At 41.2% G+C, this 19,108-nt stretch overlaps 1 protein-coding gene across 2 annotated transcripts in view; it reads left to right on the top strand.

Annotated features, from left to right (window-relative positions):
• Positions 1-108: 108 nt before the first annotated feature.
• LOC100567722 (broad substrate specificity ATP-binding cassette transporter ABCG2) overlaps positions 109-19,108 on the top strand; it is a 42,397-nt gene continuing 23,397 nt past the window's right edge. Inside the window, exons 1-9 of one of the 2 annotated variants that reach the window (XM_062981888.1) lie at positions 109-890; positions 2,143-2,367; positions 3,663-3,722; positions 4,424-4,538; positions 7,343-7,495; positions 7,640-7,797; positions 9,768-9,919; positions 15,468-15,572; positions 18,588-18,829. In XM_062981888.1, the coding sequence (XP_062837958.1) occupies positions 577-890; positions 2,143-2,367; positions 3,663-3,722; positions 4,424-4,538; positions 7,343-7,495; positions 7,640-7,797; positions 9,768-9,919; positions 15,468-15,572; positions 18,588-18,829 (1,524 nt within the window). In that variant the 5' untranslated portion in view covers positions 109-576. Of the gene's footprint in view, positions 891-931; positions 2,368-3,662; positions 3,723-4,423; positions 4,539-7,342; positions 7,496-7,639; positions 7,798-9,767; positions 9,920-15,467; positions 15,573-18,587; positions 18,830-19,108 lie in introns of those variants that run through there. The other variant, XM_062981889.1, reaches the window with a different exon arrangement.

Here is a 19,108-nt window from a genome sequence, read left to right as displayed (position 1 = left end):
TTAGGTGTAATTAACTATGTTATGCCTTACCTTGGGCCAAAAGGAGAAGCGGGTAATAAAAAAATATTATCACCATAATCATAATCGTCATGAGGTTGCTGTCAGTTTTCTGGGCTGTATGGCCATGTTCCAAAAGCATTCTCTCCTGACGTTTCACCCATATCCATGGCAGGCCTCCTCAGAGGTTGTGAGGTCTGTTGGAAACTAGTCAAGTGGGGTTTATGTATCTGTGGAATGTCCAGAGTGGGAAAAAGAACTCTTTTTGCCTGTTTGAGGCAGGTGTGAATGTTGCAATTGACCACCTTGATTAGCATTGAATAAATAGCCTTGCAGCTTCAAGGTCTGGCTACTTACTGCCTGGGGGAATCCTTTGTTGGGAGGTGTTAGGTTGTCCTGAGAGAAGCTCTTGCGTTAATGCTTGCTTAAGAACTGGAAATTGTTGTCTTAAAACTGTGGGTCGGGACCCCAATATTTCACTTCCCAGTCACCAACAAAGACTTCTGGCTTTTGGGGATCACTGGAGAGAGATGCACCCCAGGGCACTTTCCCCCCTCCCGCGGATACCGAAACCCGAGCATGTTGAAACCGCGTGGCATGCAATGGCAGAGTAAAATAGTTCAACTTTTTTTAAAAAATTGGGAGATATATCAACAAACCAACCAACCAATCAATCCGTGGATACGGAGACCCGATTGCAACCCTCAAGCAGAGCGCAGGGAGTTAGTTCTCTCTGCCCTATTCTCATTCCAAAGCAGCATTCCGTTGGAAGCCTCAAACGGAGCGATCGTTACACACGTTACATGCTGGGAGGAAGGCAGAGGAGGAAGGACCCAGGCCGATAGTTTTCTGTGTTTACCTGCAGCGCCCTCCTCACCTGCCATGGACGCCTTGTAAGTCACTCCGTGTCACCTTTCTTTACTGAACCAGGGAGTGATGCCTTCTCGAGTTTCTCACTGCAGAGGATGTGTAACAATACACCAAATCAGAAGGGTGGGGTGTTTAGGGGTTTTCATGTTTACTAAAGGAGAGAGAGTCCTCCAGGTTGTCACTGCAAGCTGATGGGAGGATTTGGCTCACCTTTGGGTATGTCTAGTCTTACTTTATGCTCTGAGGATTGGCTCACCCTTGGGTATGTTTAGTCTTACTTCTTGCTCTAAGGATTGGCTCACCTTTGGGTATGTCTAGTCTGGGTTGCAGTTAACCGTCAAGAAAACCAAGATCATGGCAACTACACCTATTGATAACTGGCAAATAGAAGGAGAAAACGTGGAGGCAGTGACAGACTTTATATTTCTAGGCACGAAGATCACTGCAAATGCAGACTGTAGCCAGGAAATCAGAAGACGTTTCCTTCTTGGGAGGAGAGCAATGGCCAACCTTGACAAAATAGTGAAGAGCAGAGACATCACACTGGCAACGAAGGTCCACATAGTGAAAGCAATGGTATGCCCCATAGTAACCTATGGATGCGAGAGCTGGCCCATAAGGAAGGCTGAGTGAAGGAAGATAGATGCTTTTGAACTCTGGTGCTGGAGGAAAATCCCGAGAGTGCCTTGGACCACAAGAAGATCCAACCACTCCATCCTCCAGGAAATAATGCCCGGCTGCTCACTGGAGGGAAGGATATTGGAGGCAAAGCTGAAGTATTTAGGCCACATCATGAGAAGACAGGAAAGCTTGGAAAAGATCACGATGCTGGGGAAAATGGAAGGAACAAAGAAGAGAGGCCGACCAAGGGCAAGATGGATGGATGGTATCCTTGAAGTGACTGGGTTGACTTTGAAGGAACTGGGGGCGGTGATGGTCAACAGGGAGCTCTGGCATGGACTGGTCCATGAGGTCACGAAGAGTCGGAGACAACTAAACGACTGAGCAGCAGCAGTCTTACTTTATGCTCTGAGGATTGGCTCACCCTTGGGTATGTTCAGTCTTACTTCTTGCTCTAAGGATTGGCTCACCCTTGGGTATGTTTAGTCTTACTTCTTGCTCTGAGGATTGGCTCACCCTTGGGTATGTTTAGTCTTACTTCTTGATCTGAGGATTGGCTCCCCTTTGGGTATGTCTAGTCTTACTTCTCACTCCGGAGGTCTTGTTTGTTATGTGCCGGCCCAGTGATTTCCTTTCTCTGCTTGACACCAACAGCAACATGTTCCAGAAGTTCCTGAAGCCTGAGCCGGCCCAGCATGAGCCTTCCGAGAGAGAGGCCCGAATGGCCGCCCTGCGGAAGAGGAGGATCACGTTCCCAAGTTGCAGGCAGTCCGAAGGGAGCACCATGACCTTTCACAAAATCAACTACCAGGTCAAAATTAAGACCGGCTACTACGGATTCCGGAAAGAAGTTATAAAAAAGGTTTTGAGTGATGTCAGGTGAGTCAGTACAAGCACCATTTTTTTGGTGCTTGTTCCAGACAGTCGCTCTCTTAAACATCAGGGTTGCTTCATCCTCCTTCATTGGGTGCTGCATTGCTTTGATGTGGTTTGATGGTACAGCTGGAAAGCTCACTTTGAAGGATGAATCTACATGCGCATAGTTGGATCCTCTAGGTGTTTTGGACTTCAACTCCCACAATTCCTAACAGCTCAGGCCCCTTCCTTTCCCCCCTCAGCCACTTAAGCGGACAATTTCAACAGAAAGGAGGAAACCATGAAAATGAACAAAATCTGTCTGCAGGTATTAAAAAAACCTCTAAAATCAGGACAATAAATAAAGAGCAACACTAAAAAAAAATAGGGGAATTCCAGACAGGAAACAATCCGCTTCAGTTAACACATCCCAACAAAGGATTCCCCCAGGTAGGAAGCAGCCAGGCTTTGATGCTGCTAATCAAGGTGGCCAATTGCAACATTTACACTTGCCTCAAACAGACAAGAGTTCTTTCTCCCACCCTGGATATTCCACAAATTATGTATATGTACTCCCCTTGCCTAGTTTCCAACAGACCTCACAACCTCTGAGGATGCCTGCCATAGATGAGGGCAAAACGTCAGGAGAGAATGCTTCTGGAACATAACCATACAGCCCGGAAAACTCACAACAACCCATGTACAGATTATTTCTAAAATATACAATTTGCTTTATGTGCTTTATGCATTTTAATCTGGCATCACTCTGCTTGTTGTTGTATATATGCCTTCAAGTCACTTCTGACTTAAAGTGACCCTATTTTCTGGAGTTGAAAGTATATGACTTGCCCAGGGCCATACAATGGGTTTCCATGGACAGTCAGGATTCAAACCCTGGACTCCAGAGTCTTAATCCAAAACCCAAACCAGTATGTCATGCTGTCTATAGGTGTTGGTATTTTGAAGAGTGATAAGAAAGGCTGGACACAAAAGGAGATATTCCTTAGGCTTGATTTATGGTATATGAGCTCTAACCTTGCAAAATATTCCTAATGTGCTGATATTTAAGGAAGAGGCAAATCAAACACATACATTTAAATCTATGGCTTCTAAGTCATTTAGACTTAGATCATGTCTTAAATGTAAATCACTTTTCCTATCTTTTCTTGTCGTTTTACTTGCCTTCTTGACTAATTAAGAATTCTGGACAGTTTAAACAGCTTTCTGTGAATTTTGAATTGGGCTATTCATGTGGATTTTAAATTACATTGTATATAAATTAAGCATTTGACTGGTGTCAAATTGATTTTCTTTTACAGTGGTGTCATGAAACCTGGTCTCAATGCCATTTTAGGACCCACTGGCTGTGGAAAATCTTCGTAAGTGTTAAAATAATGAGAACACAATTGTTTTTATGGTAATGTTTCATTTCAGGATATGACTATCTTATTATACAGTAGAGTCTCACTTATCCAACATTCGCTTATCCAGCATTCTGGATTATCCAATGCTGTTTGCCTCCTGCCCCGATCCACATCTGTTTCTCTAAACAGCAAGGATTGAACTTTTTATGGATTTAATTTCCAACAATGTTGCTATTGTAAGTTCATTTTATGCAATTCTATCTTTATTGTTAGTCAATTTGTTAGTAGCCAATTTTTTTAGTCAATGTTTTCAATATATTGTGATATTTTGGTGCTAAATTCATAAATACAGTAATTACTACATAACGTTACTATGTTTTGGACTGACTTTTCTGTTGATTTGTTGTAAAACATGATGTTTTTGGTGCTTAATTTGTAAAATCATAACATAATTTGACATTTAATAGGCTTTTCCTTAATCCCTCCTTATTATCCAACATTTTCGCTTATCCAATGTTCTGCCAGCCTGTTTATGTTGGATAAGTGAGACTCTACTGTATTTAGTTTCAACAAGAATAGGCTGCCTAGAAGTATAAGGATATATTTAATATGGATAGAAATGGCAGCATGAGCCACAGCTTGAAGATATTTCCAAGCAATGTGCAGATAACATAAAATATGTTTATGGGAATATATTTAATTTCTTCTTCTTCTAGGCTCTTGGACATCTTGGCTACAAGGAAAGATCCTATGGGGCTGTCTGGTGAAATTTTGATAAATGGCTACAAGTTGCCTGCACATTTTAAATGTATTTCTGGATATGTAGTACAGGTAAATAAAGTCTGCAGTTATGATTTTTGTTGTTAATTGCTCTCAAGTTGACTTAGACTTATGTTGGCCCTATGAATGAGAGACCTCTGTGGGCCCTTCCACACTGCCCCTATATCCCTAGGGCTAATCTCGGTTAAACCACTAAACTGCAGAACTTGCTGATTGGAGGGTTGGCAGTTCGAATCTGTGGACTGGGTGAGCTCCCATTGATAGCCCCAACTTCTGCCAACCTAGCAATTCAAAAACATGCAAATGTGAGTAGATCAATAGATACTGCTTCAACGGGAAGGTAGCAGTGCTCCATGTAGTCGTGCTGGCTACATGACTTAGGAGATGTCTATGGACAACGCTGACTTTTTGGCTTAGAAATTGAGATGTGCACCACCCCCCAGAGTCAGATTCGAATAGACTTAATGTCAGGGGAAACCTTTACTTTTACCTATGAAAAGTTATAGTGGGATCAGATCCTGGGATAAAGGGAAGTGTGGAATGGCTCTAGGGCCCCTGAATAAAATCCCACGTTATCTGCTTTGAACCGGGATATATGTCAGTGTGATAATCTGATAACCCAGCTCAAAGCACATATTGTGGGATTTTCTGCCTTGATATTCTGGGTTATACAGCTGTTTGGAAGGGCCTCGAGTCACCCTTTCAGGCCTGGTCAGGTCCTGCAAACTTTGAGATGAGGACTCCGTGGTTAAATCCATCCATCTGTAATGCAGTCTTTCTCGTTTCCTACTGCTTCTTCTCATGATGCATCTAAAATACGTGACTCGCAGGGCTGTAGCCAAGTGGGTGGGTGGGTGGGTGGGTTAGGGGATCAACCTCCTCACCAAAAAACATGTTTACACATAAATTTTAATTAATTAACCGAATCTCCATGAGTGTCCACTGAAGTTTATTGATGGAGCCTGATTAATAAATTATTTTGTGTTATGGAACTACTCTCCATGATTTGCTAAAAAAAAAGTTTCAACCCCCCCCCCCCATTTTTTTCTGGCTATGATTTTGATTTCTGAGGTTGGGTAAAGGTGAAAGGACATTTTAAAGGCAGACATCAGCTCCAGAAGCATTGTATCTAAATTCAAACCACACTCTCCTGACTAAACAGAACAAACCGCAGCCTTTCAGGTATTACTGTATCAACTCCTCTCAGCTCTAGTCATGATATTTTATTTATTGACTAGTTTGGGTACCCGGCGTTGCCCCAGTTATTTGAAAAAGTTATTTTTAAACATTGTACAAATTGTATAAGGTTGTGGATGAACGACAACTCACATCATGCCAGGTTAACCCCCATCAGTACTTAAAGTTTGTCACGTTGGGGAAGTTTGCTCTGGATGCATCATCAGTGGGGTCCAGTGTGCTCTCTGGCTGCAGGGAAAACTACAGCTCCCATCATGGTGGGTCAGTCCCCCTCAGTTGGTCATGGGGTTTCTGTGTGCCAAGTTTGGTCCCAGTCTATTGGTAGTGGTGGTCACGGTGTCTCCAGGTGTACTATAGGTGAGCTATAACTCCCAGAAATGGTCAGTTCCCCTCCAACCCCTCAGTTGGTCATGGGGGTTCTGTGTGCCAAGTTTGGTTCAGTCTATTATCAGTGGTGGTCATTATGGATGTAGGTGAACCATAACTCTCAGAAATGAATGCCAGTTCCCCTCAAACCCCCCTAGTAGGTTCAGTTGGTTATGGGGGTTCTGTGTGCCAAATTAGGTCTGGGTACATTGTTGGTGGGGATCAGAGTGCTCTTTGATTGCAGGTGAACTATAAATCCCAGTACCTACAACTCCCAAGGCCAATTCCCCCCACATCCCACCAGTATGTTCTGTTGGTCATGGGGGTTGTGTGTGCTAAATGTGGTCCAGGTCCATTGTTGGTGGGGGTCACAGTGCTCTGTCTTGATGCAGGGTGAACAACAACTTCCACCATGTTGAGTCAATCCCCCAAACCCCTCCAGTATGTGTAGTTGTTCAGTTGATCATTTCCACTCTGTTTGCTGTGTGCCATAGGAAAGGGTAGAAAAGGGTTAAGGGAGAGGCAGTGGGTGGGGTCATGCAAATTTTACACCAATAGAAGGAGAAAGGAACACTGGGAAGTGTCTTTGGTGGAGGAAAAACAGAAAATCTAGGAGAAAATGATCCCCGTATGAAAGCCTTCACTTGGGTGGTGGGCAGAATGGTGTTTGAGGAGGACATCGGTAGGGCTCTTGGACATGTTCAGGGTGCCCGCTATAACCTGCAATGCTCCTTGGAGGGAGGGCTGTTGTGGGCTCCTCGGTACTTGGAGTTGTAGCTGTTTGTTGAGACAGGAGCCTGTCTCTGTAAATGGACACTTCTCCCACATACACATATACAGATTTTCATTTTTTATTATGTGTATAGAAAATAGATAGATAAGTAGAAGGAGATGAGGACCTATTGGTAAATTCTGTGTAATTTGCAGCAGATTGGCAAGAATTTCTAACTCCAGATCGTCTAACAACCGCAGTAACCTTGTAGCGGCCTTCTTCCTAACTGAGGGAAACCCAGAAATGAATATGGTGGTGGTAAATTTGATTCTGTTGCAGACTCCATGTTGTTGAGTTAAGCATGTGCTCATAGGTGCCTAATTCCTTAATGCTTTATATATGCCTGTCTGCCTTGGGTGGCTTGTTTTGCCTTTAATGCTTAATGTAGGTCTGCTGATTCTGGTTGGATGATTTTACAAGACTGAAGCATGTAAATGCCAAAGCACATGAACAGTTGCAAAAATGTGGTATAACAGAGTCTGGTAGTGCAATGAAAACCTCTATGTATTTTTTTTTAAAGGATGACATAGTGATGGGAACTCTGACAGTCAGAGAAAACTTAGCATTCTCAGCTGCTCTTCGGCTTCCTCTGACAATGAATACTGAGGAAAAGAAGGAGAGAGTTGAAATGGTAATCAGGGAACTGGACTTGGCTAAAGTTGCAGATTCAAAGGTATGTTTGTGGTTGCATGTGTTTTGATTTGATGACACTGCCCATGCTTTGGGATGTCAGAAGTGCTTTACAAATATCTGTAAATTAAAGGAATTTTGTTACAATGCAAAGGGCCTCCATTTCCCATTTTTTTACCCATGTTAGGTTGGCACCATATTTAGCCGTGGAATTTCTGGAGGGGAAAGGAAAAGGACCAGCATTGGGCTAGAGCTGATTACGCACCCGACAGTCTTGTTCTTAGATGAACCCACAACTGGACTGGATGCCAGCACAGCCAATGCTGTCCTGATGCTCTTGAAAAGGTAAATCATTCCAGTCTCTGAGAGAGGTGGCAAAGTTTTAGAACCCTAAAAAATGTCCAGACAAGATTACTCACAGGGACAGAGTATTCGCAAGACTTGCATCATTCTCAACACGAAAGACGTATAGTTGTTTTTAAAGGTATTATTCCTTTTAGGAGACAGTGCAGTTTAGTTCTTTGAATGTTGGATTAGGACTATGGAGACCAGGGTTTAAACTCCTACTCAAGTATGGAATGCATTGGGTAATCATGAGCAAGTCTCTCTCAGCCTCAACAAGAGGCAATAGCCAACCCTCGCTAAGCAAACATAGTAAGGTTATTTAATTCTGCTTTAACCTCTGACAGCTGGTTTAACTGTCAAATCTCTTCTGGCAGGCCATTCCAAAGTATTGGAGAGTTGATGAAAAGGTCCTTTAAGCGACTGTTGCTAGTGAGGTTCTGCCTTGTTGAAGCAAGTTGCCCCCAGAGAATCATAAAATCATAAATCCTAGAGTTAGATGAGACCATATGGGCCATCCAATCCAACCCTCTGCCATGCAAGAAAGCACCCCCAACAGATGGCCATCCAGCCTCTGCTTAAAAACCACCACCACACTATGAGGCAGCATATTCCACGGCCGAACAGCTCTTGACTTCAGGAAATTCTTCCGAATGTTAAGGTGGGATCCATAATTTGAATCCCTTGCTTCATTGTGTCCTAATGTCCTAGTCTCCATAGCAGCAGAAAACAAGTCTGCCCTCTCAACATAACCCTTTCAAATATTTAAACATGACTATCACATCTCTTCTCAGCCTTCTTTTCTCCAAGCTCAACATACTCAGCTTCTTCAGCCACTCTTTGTAGGGCTTGGCTTCCAAACCTTTGATCATTTTGGTCACCCTTCTCTGGACACATTGCAGCTTGTTATTATCCCTCTTGAATTTTGGTGCCCAAAACTGGTCCCAGTGTTATTTCAGTTGAAATATGACCAAAGCAAAACAGAGTGGGACGATGATTTCCCTTGACCTGGACACTATGCTCCGATTGATGCAGCTTAAGTGTACAATGTGGATTATACAAAACGTGATCCATGTAGAACTTTAAGGGTAATAGCCAACACATTGTACTTTGCCTGGAAACTAATTGTCAACCAGTGGAGTGATTTTAGTATAGGTGCAATACACTCACTCCTTGACGTACCCTTAATACATTTGACTTCAATGTTTTGAACTAAGAGGAGTTTCCAAACTTGTTACATAGGTAGCAGAGATTACTGGTCTGAGCACTATCTTCTTTAGGCTCTCCACTTCCAGGAAGGGCTACAGCTGGCATATCAGCCAAAGGTGTTAATAAGTACTCCTGACCACCGCATCCACATGGTCTGACATTTGGAGAGATGGATCCAGGAGTACTACCAAGCGGCAAACAAAATCTTTCAGTGGGAATGTAACTCCATTCAAACCTCCAAACCCAGGCTCCCTGAACCTGTTTGCTTCTCACATGCTTTTGCCAACACTGTCTCTCTTTGAGCTGTTCATGTGCCCTTTATTATGTCATTTTTTAAGTATCTTTATCTTTAAAGATTAAAGAAGAGCAATGGAAACATTTGGGTAGCGATAGTGCCAAATGGATAGATGTTAATGAAAGAGGTAAGGTGGGACGAGGAGACATTGAAACATTTTGCCCATCATCTTTGAGTGCTGCTCAAGATAGCAGTCTAGTTTTCAGTCACATTCATGCATACTATAAAATATACTATAAAATAGTGCTAATCAAACTAGTGGTCTGTGGACTCATTAGCTGCTATCCTGTTGTGAGTTTCCAGCAAAGAAAGAAACAAGAAAGATGAAAATATGGTATTTGTCCCTGTAACATTGGGGATAAAATAATTGTCAGCCCCCACATCAGAGCAGCACTGTTTTAAATGATGCAAAGCCTTAAAAACATGTGTTACTTGCAGCAGTGAATTGTCTTTTCTGTGTTGCCTTCAGGCTGTCCCATCAAGGGAAAACAGTAATTTTTTCCATCCACCAGCCTCGGTATTCTATTTTCAAATTGTTCGACACCCTGACACTTCTTGCTGCTGGAAAGCTGATATATCATGGGCCAGCTGACGAATCACTTGAGTATTTTAAAAATTTAGGTGAGTTTCCCTCTGGTACATTTAGAAATACTGATGTTCCATCTTTGATACACTGTGCAAAATAAGTGATGAAATGGCAATTTAAAAGAATATTTCCATGTAGAGAAAGGAAACAGAATGTGTTTATATATTTCCTATTACTATAAGATCAAAAAAGTGGTTGTGTGCAAAGAACTGAAAAACGATAATGACATCATGTCAGACTACACAGAGAAGCCATTGAAATCCACAAGCATGTGGACAACTTCAACAGAAAGGAAGAAACCATGAAAATGAACAAAATCTGGCTACCAGTATTAAAAAACTCAAGAATCAGAACAGTAAATAAAAAGCAATACTCTGAAAACAGAGGATTTCCAGACATGAATCAACCTAGGGCAGTTAACGACTCTAAACAAAGGATGCCCCAGAGGCAGGAAGAAGACAGCAGATAAGCTTTTCAATGCTAATTAAAGTGATTAACTACACACATTCACACTGACCTCTCTCACCCTAGACTTTCCACAGATATATATTTACCTCTTTGCTTAGTTTTCTCCATACCTCACAACCTCTGAAGATGCCTGCCATAGATGTGGGCGAAACGTCAGGAGAGAATGCTTCTGGAACATGGCCACACAGCCCGAAAGACACACAACAACCCCGATAATGACATAATCTACAGTAGAGTCTCACTTATCCAACATAAATGGGCTGGCAGAACGTTGGATAAGCGAATATGTTGGATAATAAGGAGGGATTAAGGAAAAGCCTATTAAACATCAAATTAGGTTATGATTTTACAAATTAAGCACCAAAACATCATGTTTAACAACGAATTTGACAAAAAAGTAGTTCAATACACCGTAATACTATGTAGTAATTACTGTATTTACAAATTTAGTACCAAAACATCACAATGTTTTGATAACATTGACTACAAAAAATTGACTACTAAAAGGCAGACTACATTGGATAATCCAGAATGTTGGATAAGTGAATGTTAGATAAGTGAGACTCTACTGTATATATATAAAAATGTAATGTGCACTTTTACTATGGAGTAAACAACAAAACCACTGAACCTAATCACACCAAATTTGGCCACAAAAGACATAGTCATCCAATCTGTCTTTCAAAAACAAAAAAAAACACTAGAAAAATAAAGTCCAACCTAGGAGATGTGGAAAAGCCATTTTCTCCCTGGCTGCCGGTCAGAAGGGTTGGCCATGCCCCGTTAGGCTCTGCCCCCTTCGTCTCCTAGTAACCCATTCTGCCACAATGGCCTGGGGACAGGCAGAGTTAGGCCTCACCTAGGCCTCTTCCATACTGCCTATAAAATACAGATTATCTGATTTGAACTGGATGATATGACAGTGTAGACTGAAGGCCCTTCCACACAGCTATATAACCCAGAATGCCAAGGCAGATAATCCACAGTTGAACTGGGTTATCTTGAGTCCACACTGACATATAATACAATTCAGTGTGGATTTTATACAGTTGTGTAGAAGGGGCCTCATATAATCCAGTTCAAAGCAAATAATATAAGCTTATAAATATAATGTATAAAAATTACTGTGCTATAATAAAACAGAACAATATAATCTCTAAAACCAGGACAGTAAATAAAGAGCAACACTCAGAAAACAGGGGAATTCCAGACAGGAAACAATCAGGGCCAGCTAACACCTCCCAACAAAAAATTCTCCCAGGCAGGAAGCAGCCAGGCATTGAAGCTGCAAGGCCATTAAATGCTAATTAAAGCGACTCATTGCAGCATTCATACTTGCCACACTGAGACTATTCATTGCCATTCAACCTGGTCAATCACGGGTTCCACAAGATAGAAAGCAGTCAGGCTTGCAAGCAGCAAGGCTTCAGTGCTGTTCAACCTGTCCAACCAAGATTTCCCCTAGATAGAAAACCCCCGGGCTTTAAAGCCACAAGGCTACTCTGTCCAATTCAACCAGACCAACAAAGATTAACCTTGGTAGAAGGCGGCCAGGCTTTGAAGCAGCAAGGCTATTCATTGCCATTCTAGCAGCCCAAAAACCCATTCTCCTAGAATGCAAGTACCCAGCCTTCCAAGCAGCAAGCCTATTCCATTATATTCCAGCTCACCAAACAAGGATTCCCATAAGCAGAAAACAGTCAGGCTTTGAGGTTGCAAGGCTACTCACTGCTATTCTACCTGGCCAACAAATGATTCCCATAAGCCACAGCAACGCACAGCTAGTAGCAGTGAAAATGTGTATGTGGCTGGGGTGCCCACTTGCACAGAAAGCCTCCCACTTCCACAAATAGTGTTAACCCACAGTCCTGAGGAGCCACCAAAAGCCCTCCCTCCAATGACTTTTCAGGTTATAGTGAGCACCATGAACATGTAACCCAATCCCTGCCAATCTCCTCCCCAAACACCATATTGCTCACCACCCAAGGAATGCTTTCATTCGGGGGACAATTTCATCCTAGATTTAATGTGTTTCCTCCACCACAGACGTCACAGTGTTTCTTACTCTCTGCATTGTGTAAAATTTGCATGATCCTGCCTACTGCCTCTCTCTTAACCCTTTCCTACTCTGTTCAATTCTGTCTGCACCACAAACAAAGCAGAAGCAGTCAGCAACTAAACGTACTGGAGGAGTTTGGGGGATTGACTCCACATGATGGAAGTTGTAGTTCACCCTTCATTAAGTCAGAGCACTATGACCCCCACTAACAATGGACCTGGACCACATTTGGCACACAGAACCCCATGACCAAAGAAAAATACTAGAGAGGTTTGGGAGGAATTCACCTTGATTTAGAGCTGTTGTAGGTACTTGGATTTATAGTTCACCTGCAATCAAAGAGCACTCTGGACCCCACCAACAATGGCCCTGGACCTAACTTGGCACACAGTACCACCATGACCACCAGAAAATACTGGAGGGGTTAGGGGAAAACTGATCCTCATTTCTGGAAGTTGTAGTTCACTTACATCCAGTGACAGTGTGACCACCACCAATGAGGGATCTGGACCAAACTTAGCACACAGAACCCCTATGACCGACTGAACCTACTGCAGGGATTTGAGGGGACTGACCCATCATTATGGGAGCTGTAGTTCTCTGCAGCCAGAGATCACACTGAATCCCAATGATGCACCTAGAGCAAACTTTCCCAACACGACAAACTAAGTACTGATGGAATTTCAGGGGGTTAACCTGGCATGATGTGAGTTGTAGTTCACCCACAACCTTATGCATTTTGTAAAAATTTTTAAAAAAATGACTTTTTCAAATAACTTAGGTAGTACCGGGTGCCCAAGCTTTTGTTAAACAAATGTGAGTTTATGTCTACATATGGTTTACAAAAAAGCCCTGTGTTAATATCTAATGAAATGAACTGGCAAGTCACTTGATTATTATCCTCTTTTTTAAAAATTCAGAAAGAGAAACCTCTAAGGCTTGTGGGTTTGCAGGGTTCAAAAAAGGAGAAATAGTTTTGGTATTGGCCGTTGTACAAACTCAGGGAGTGAAAGATACACAAAATTTTCACTTCCCAGCAAGAAAAACATTAAAGGCTTGAATGCCTGGGATCAGAAGAGGTTTGGATTTTACTTTTTTTTTTTTTTTGGAATCTAGTATACCTGTATTTGCATACACATATGTAATGAGATTATTGCAATGCACTCTACGTGGGGCTGCCCTTGAAGACAGCCCAGAAACTACAACTAGTCCAACGATCGGCAGCCAAATTGCTAACCGGAGCAACTTACAGGGAGCGGTCAACCTCCCTGTTCAAGGAGCTCCATTGGCTGCTGTACACTTTCCAGTCCCAATTCAAGGTGCAGGTAATCACCTACAAAGCCCTCAATGGCTCGGGACCCGTCTACCTTCATGACTGCCTTTCCCCCTATGAGCGTGCTCGATCTCTTAGATCCTCAGGCAAGGATCCTTCTCTGTTGTGGCCCCCTGAAGGAGATTAGATTGGCTCCAACCCTGTCTGCCTTCATTAAACAGCTGAAGACATGGCTCTTTCAGTGTGTGTTTGAATAAGCACTTTCAGTGTGTGTTTGAATAATCACCAACATTATATCACTTTATTCCTCTTCTTTCTACCCTATCCCACATTACCCAGTTGTCTCTCTGACACTTGGCCATGCACTTTATCAAAAGCCTTGAATCGTGTATTTTCATATGCCCAAACCTTTTTAACTATAGTGGTTGATGTTTGTACTATCACCTCATTTGTCTTGGTTATTATGTGTTTTATTGTATGCTATGTTTTAAAGTGTTCCCTCACTTATCGCTGGGATTAGGTTCCAGGACCACCCGCAATAAGTGAAAATCCACGAAGTAGGGACACTATATTTCTTTTAATATTTATACATTATTTTAAGTCTTTATCAACCAATCGTGTGTTAATAAATCGCCTCCCTCTCCTACCGTTGCTCCTTTTCTCTCCCTTTTGGCTTCTCCTTCCCCCCTTCCTTAGGCTGTAAATTGTAATTTTTTTATGGGGCCGGGCTGTGGCGCAGGCTGTTGAGCAGCTGCAATAAATCACTCTGACCATGAGGTCATGAGTTCGAGGCCAGCCTGTGGCGGGGTGAGCACCCGTCAATTAAAAATAAAAAATAGCCCCTGCTTGTTGCTGACCTAGCAATCCGAAAGATAGTTGCATCTATCAAGTAGGAAATACGGTACCACTTATAAAGTGGGGAGGCAAGTTTAATTAATTTACAACCTGGAATGAGGAAGTGCGGTCAGAGTGGATGATGAAGCAGCTGCTCCCCCCTGTGGCCAGAATCGAACATCCCCTCAGGAGAAGGTTAAATTGCCTCTGCGTCTGTCTGTCTCGGTCTCTGTTTGATGTGTTTATGGGCATTGAACGTTTGCCCTATGTGTGTATAATGTGATCCGCCCTGAGTCCCCTTCGGGATGAGAAGGGCGGAATATAAATACTGCAAATAAATAAATAAATAAATAATGATTTATAATAGTCTTTTAAAGTTTATTGAAAAACTGCAAAACAGCAAATCCGCAAAAAGTGAACCGCGAAGTAGTGAGGGAACACTGTATTTGCTTATTTTATTTGATTGTTGTATTATTGTTTTTTTAACTCTAGATGTCCATTATAAGTGTTATATTTTGTTTCTGTTTTGAGCACAGCCCCATGTTAGCTGCCCCGAGTCCCTTCGGGGATATGGTGGCGGGATAGAAAAATAAAGTATTATTATTATTATTTATTTATTAGCTTGGAAACTGGACCCAAATTACCGTAACTGATGTTTCACATACACTTTGTACACATAGCTGGAAGGTAATTTTGTTCCATATGTTTTTTTAAACAATAGTGCATGAAGTAACATTTGTGTACATTGAATCTTAAGAAAGCAAAGGTGTAACTATCTCATCTGTCCATGTTGATAAACTTGGATTGTGTAGTATTTGAATTCTGTAAGAGATGCTCAGGCTGCACTTCTGTTTTAGATGAGTTTAGTAATTAATTTGTAATTATTGTTGAAAATATTTATGAATCCAGCTAAAGGCTATTTAAATCAATCCTCTTTTTTTTTTTACAGGTTTTGTTCATGAACCTTATGACAATCCAGCTGATTTTTTTCTGGATATCATCAATGGAGATTCAACTGCTATAGAATTGAGTCAATCCTCCATTGACACTTTAGGTATGGATACTCAAACTACTTGAACTAGAGATGTGCTGTTGAACAAATGGAGCATATTGCTTGCTGCCAAACCAGACATATATGCGCTTAATAAAAACACAAGTTAAAGCAAGGGGAAAAAAATCCCAGTGTAACAAAGTGAAGATGATAAATAAAAGGATGTATGTATGTATGAGGGTGGAGGGATGTCTCAGGTTTCACTTATCTCCCATTCAGCTTCAGTTTGAGATGAACAGACAAGTGCATATCGATTAAATAATATGTGCAGGTCTGTTTTAACTCTCAGCAACATTTGGAGCAAGCAGCAATATATCCTTCTCTTCAGGTGAAGATGGCTTTGAAAACAGAGTTGAAATATAATATATGCTTGCAATAAAATGGAAAGGGAATATGGCAGTAAAATAAGCAGTTGAGTCAGTACACTTCTATGTTGCTGCATGGCTGTATTTTGGTATGGTTACCTGCCCAAACAATTCACTGCAAATATATATCTCCTTAATTGCAATTGCCATGTCCTGCAGAATCCTGGGACACATAGTACTTAGAATTCTAAACAAGAGAACTTTAGTGCCTCAGGAAACTACAAGCTTTGTGATTCAATGGGATGTTGCTGCGGTAGTTAAAAGGGAAACATAATAACAATAATAATAACTTTATTCTCATAGCCCACCACCATCTCCTCGAAGGGACTTGGGCGGCTTACATATGGGACAATGCCCACAAGACATAAAAACAAAACAATCCCTTGAAACAAAATCACAATTAAAATAAGAACATAAGAAAATATAACCATCCAGATAAAAACACAATTAAATAAAAACATAAGAATATAAAACAGCAGCATTGAAACTCAATCAACCAATGCTCAACAAAACAAATACAGTAGAGTCTCACTTATCCAAGCTAAACGGGCCGGCAGAAGCTTGGATAAGTGAATATCTTGGATAATAAGGAGGGATTAAGGAAAAGCCTATTAAACATCAAATTAGGTTATGATTTTACAAATGAAGCACCAAAACATCATGTTAAACAACAAATTTGACAGAAAAAGTAGTTCAATACGCAGTAATGTTATGTTGTAATTACTGTATTTACGAATTTAGCAGCAAAATATCATGATATATTGAAAACATTGACTACAAAAATGGCTTGGATAATCCAGAGGCTTGGATAAGCGAGGCTTGGATAAGTGAAACTCTACTGTAACCAGTAATACAATGGGCATGACCAGGCTATAAAAATCATAGTGTTATAATTGGGAAATTCCTACTCCTGTTAGAAAAAAATATATTTAGCCATCTAAGAATGGATGGAAAAGAGCCATCACCTTATTATTTAAAAATGATTTTCTGGCTGTAGGTGCTGAGATTAGAGAGTAGAGTTATTCATTTGGAGAAATCTACATTTGATTTCTACTGTGAAATCTACTGTGTCTTCTGTGCATTTTCCTCTGGATATAAACTGCAGCATTCTGATGCTTGCAAACCCAATGCAAGGGAAAGGATTTGGCTGGCATTTTAGATATTTTTATTTTCCCCAAAACTGGGATTAATGATGGCTTACGTGATTAAAATAGATTCAGATAGAAATAAGTACAGATTTATTTATCATGTCAGAAGCGAATTGAGCATACAGTTATAATGTATAACCACAAACAAAGTTAAAAACTTGGCATTATGCTAAATTTCCTTTAACCAGAAGCTGGCCACTTCAAGTGCCTCTGTGTTGTTGTGAGAAGATCTGCCATTGTGTGTGTGGCAGGACTCAGACTCCATTGTAGCAAGTGGTTTGTGGTTTGCTCTTCTCCGCACTCACATGGTGTGGACTCCACTTTGTAGCCCCATTTCTCAAGATTGGCTCTGCATCTCATGGTGCAAGAGTGCAGTCTGTTCAGCGCCTTCCAAGTTGCCCAGTCTTCTGTGTGCCCAGGAGGGAGTTTCTCTTCCGGTGTCAGCCACTGACTGAAGTTCTGGGTTTTAACCTGCCACTTTTGGACTCTCTCTTGCTGAGGTGGTGTTGTGAGTATCTTTGTAAAGCCTTTTCTTGATTTAAAGTGTTGGCTTGCTGGTGGATATCCGAATAGAGGATGGGCTGGAGATGTCAATGCCTTGGTCCTTTCATTGTTGGTTGTTACTTCCCGGTGGATATCAGGTGATGCAATACCAGCTAAGTGGTATAATTTCTCTCGCAGTGTAGGGCATAGACATCCTGTGATAATGCAGCATGTCTCATTAAGAGCCACATCCACTGTTTTTTTTTTTTTTACGTGGTGAGATGTATTCCACACTGGGCATTCTTATTCATAAAAACATACAAAATAGTTGTCAGTGTTAAAATGTAGTTGGAATAACAATAATAGTAAAACACTGATGAATTAAAACAATTTAACAAAGCTCCCGCTAACTAAAAGAAAATTAAGAAATCAAAAACAAGACAAACAGCCCGTTACTAAATGCTGGCCGATGATGCTAGGCAAAGTGGAAAAATATAAATTATAGGCAATTTTATTTGGTTAAGATAATCAATGTTTGCCAGACTTGAGAAAGTTAGCTGATGACCAAGGCTCTTGGAAGTTGCCATAAATTGACTTGATGGCAAATACCAAAGATAAAATTACCCAAAACCTTCTACAAGATCAAAGTCTTTCCCTGCCAGTAGAGAACAACAGGGCCATAGGATATGTATGTCTCTTCAAACTGCTTGTCAATTTGTGACAATGCCATGAATTTCATTTTCTTAGGCAAAGAACATTGAGAAGTGGTTTTGCTAGTCCCTTCCTTTGAAATACAATCTATAGCACCTGGTATTCATTGGGTGCCTCCCATCCAAGTACCAACCCAGGTTTGACTTTGCTTAGCTTCCAAGATCAGACAAGATCTGGTGCCTTTTTAGGGTATCTAGGCCACACAAGGCATTCCTAATCTAAAAGCATTGAGAATTTAGACTAAGAGATAAATTTTGTCTACAGCTTACTTACATTGTCATAACCCGAATGTTCTTTGTCATCTGAAACAGAGATTGATAGGACCAGCGAAGTACAGCAGACCATTGCAGAAATACTGACTTCGAAGTTTTACAAATGTGATTACTACAAGATGATGAGAGAAGACCTGGACCAGCTGTCCTTAGAAGTCACCAAAAGGAGTGAAGTTTATAAAGAGATCCCATACTCCACACACTTTTTACATCAGCTCAAATGGTTGTCAAAGCGCACCTTTAAAAATCTGATCGGCAACCCACAAAATTCCACTGCCCAGGTAACCCAAAGAAAACTCGCTTTAAAACTGTTAGTAAGTAGTTGATATTAGAAAGCATATACCGCATATACTCGAGTATAAGCCAACCTGAATATAAGCCAAGGCACCTAATTTTACCACAAAAAACTGGATAACTTATTGACTCGAGTATAAGCCGAGGGTGGGAAATGTAGCAGCTATGGCTAAATTTCAAAATAAAAATAGATGCCAATAAAATTTCATTAATTGAGGCATCAGTAGGTTAAATGTTTTTGAATATTTACCGTGTTTCAAAGAAAA

Source organism: Anolis carolinensis, chromosome 5 (assembly GCF_035594765.1).
Source record: "Anolis carolinensis isolate JA03-04 chromosome 5, rAnoCar3.1.pri, whole genome shotgun sequence".
NCBI lineage: Eukaryota > Metazoa > Chordata > Lepidosauria > Squamata > Dactyloidae > Anolis > Anolis carolinensis.
This window is presented reverse-complemented; position numbering and strand designations above follow the sequence as displayed.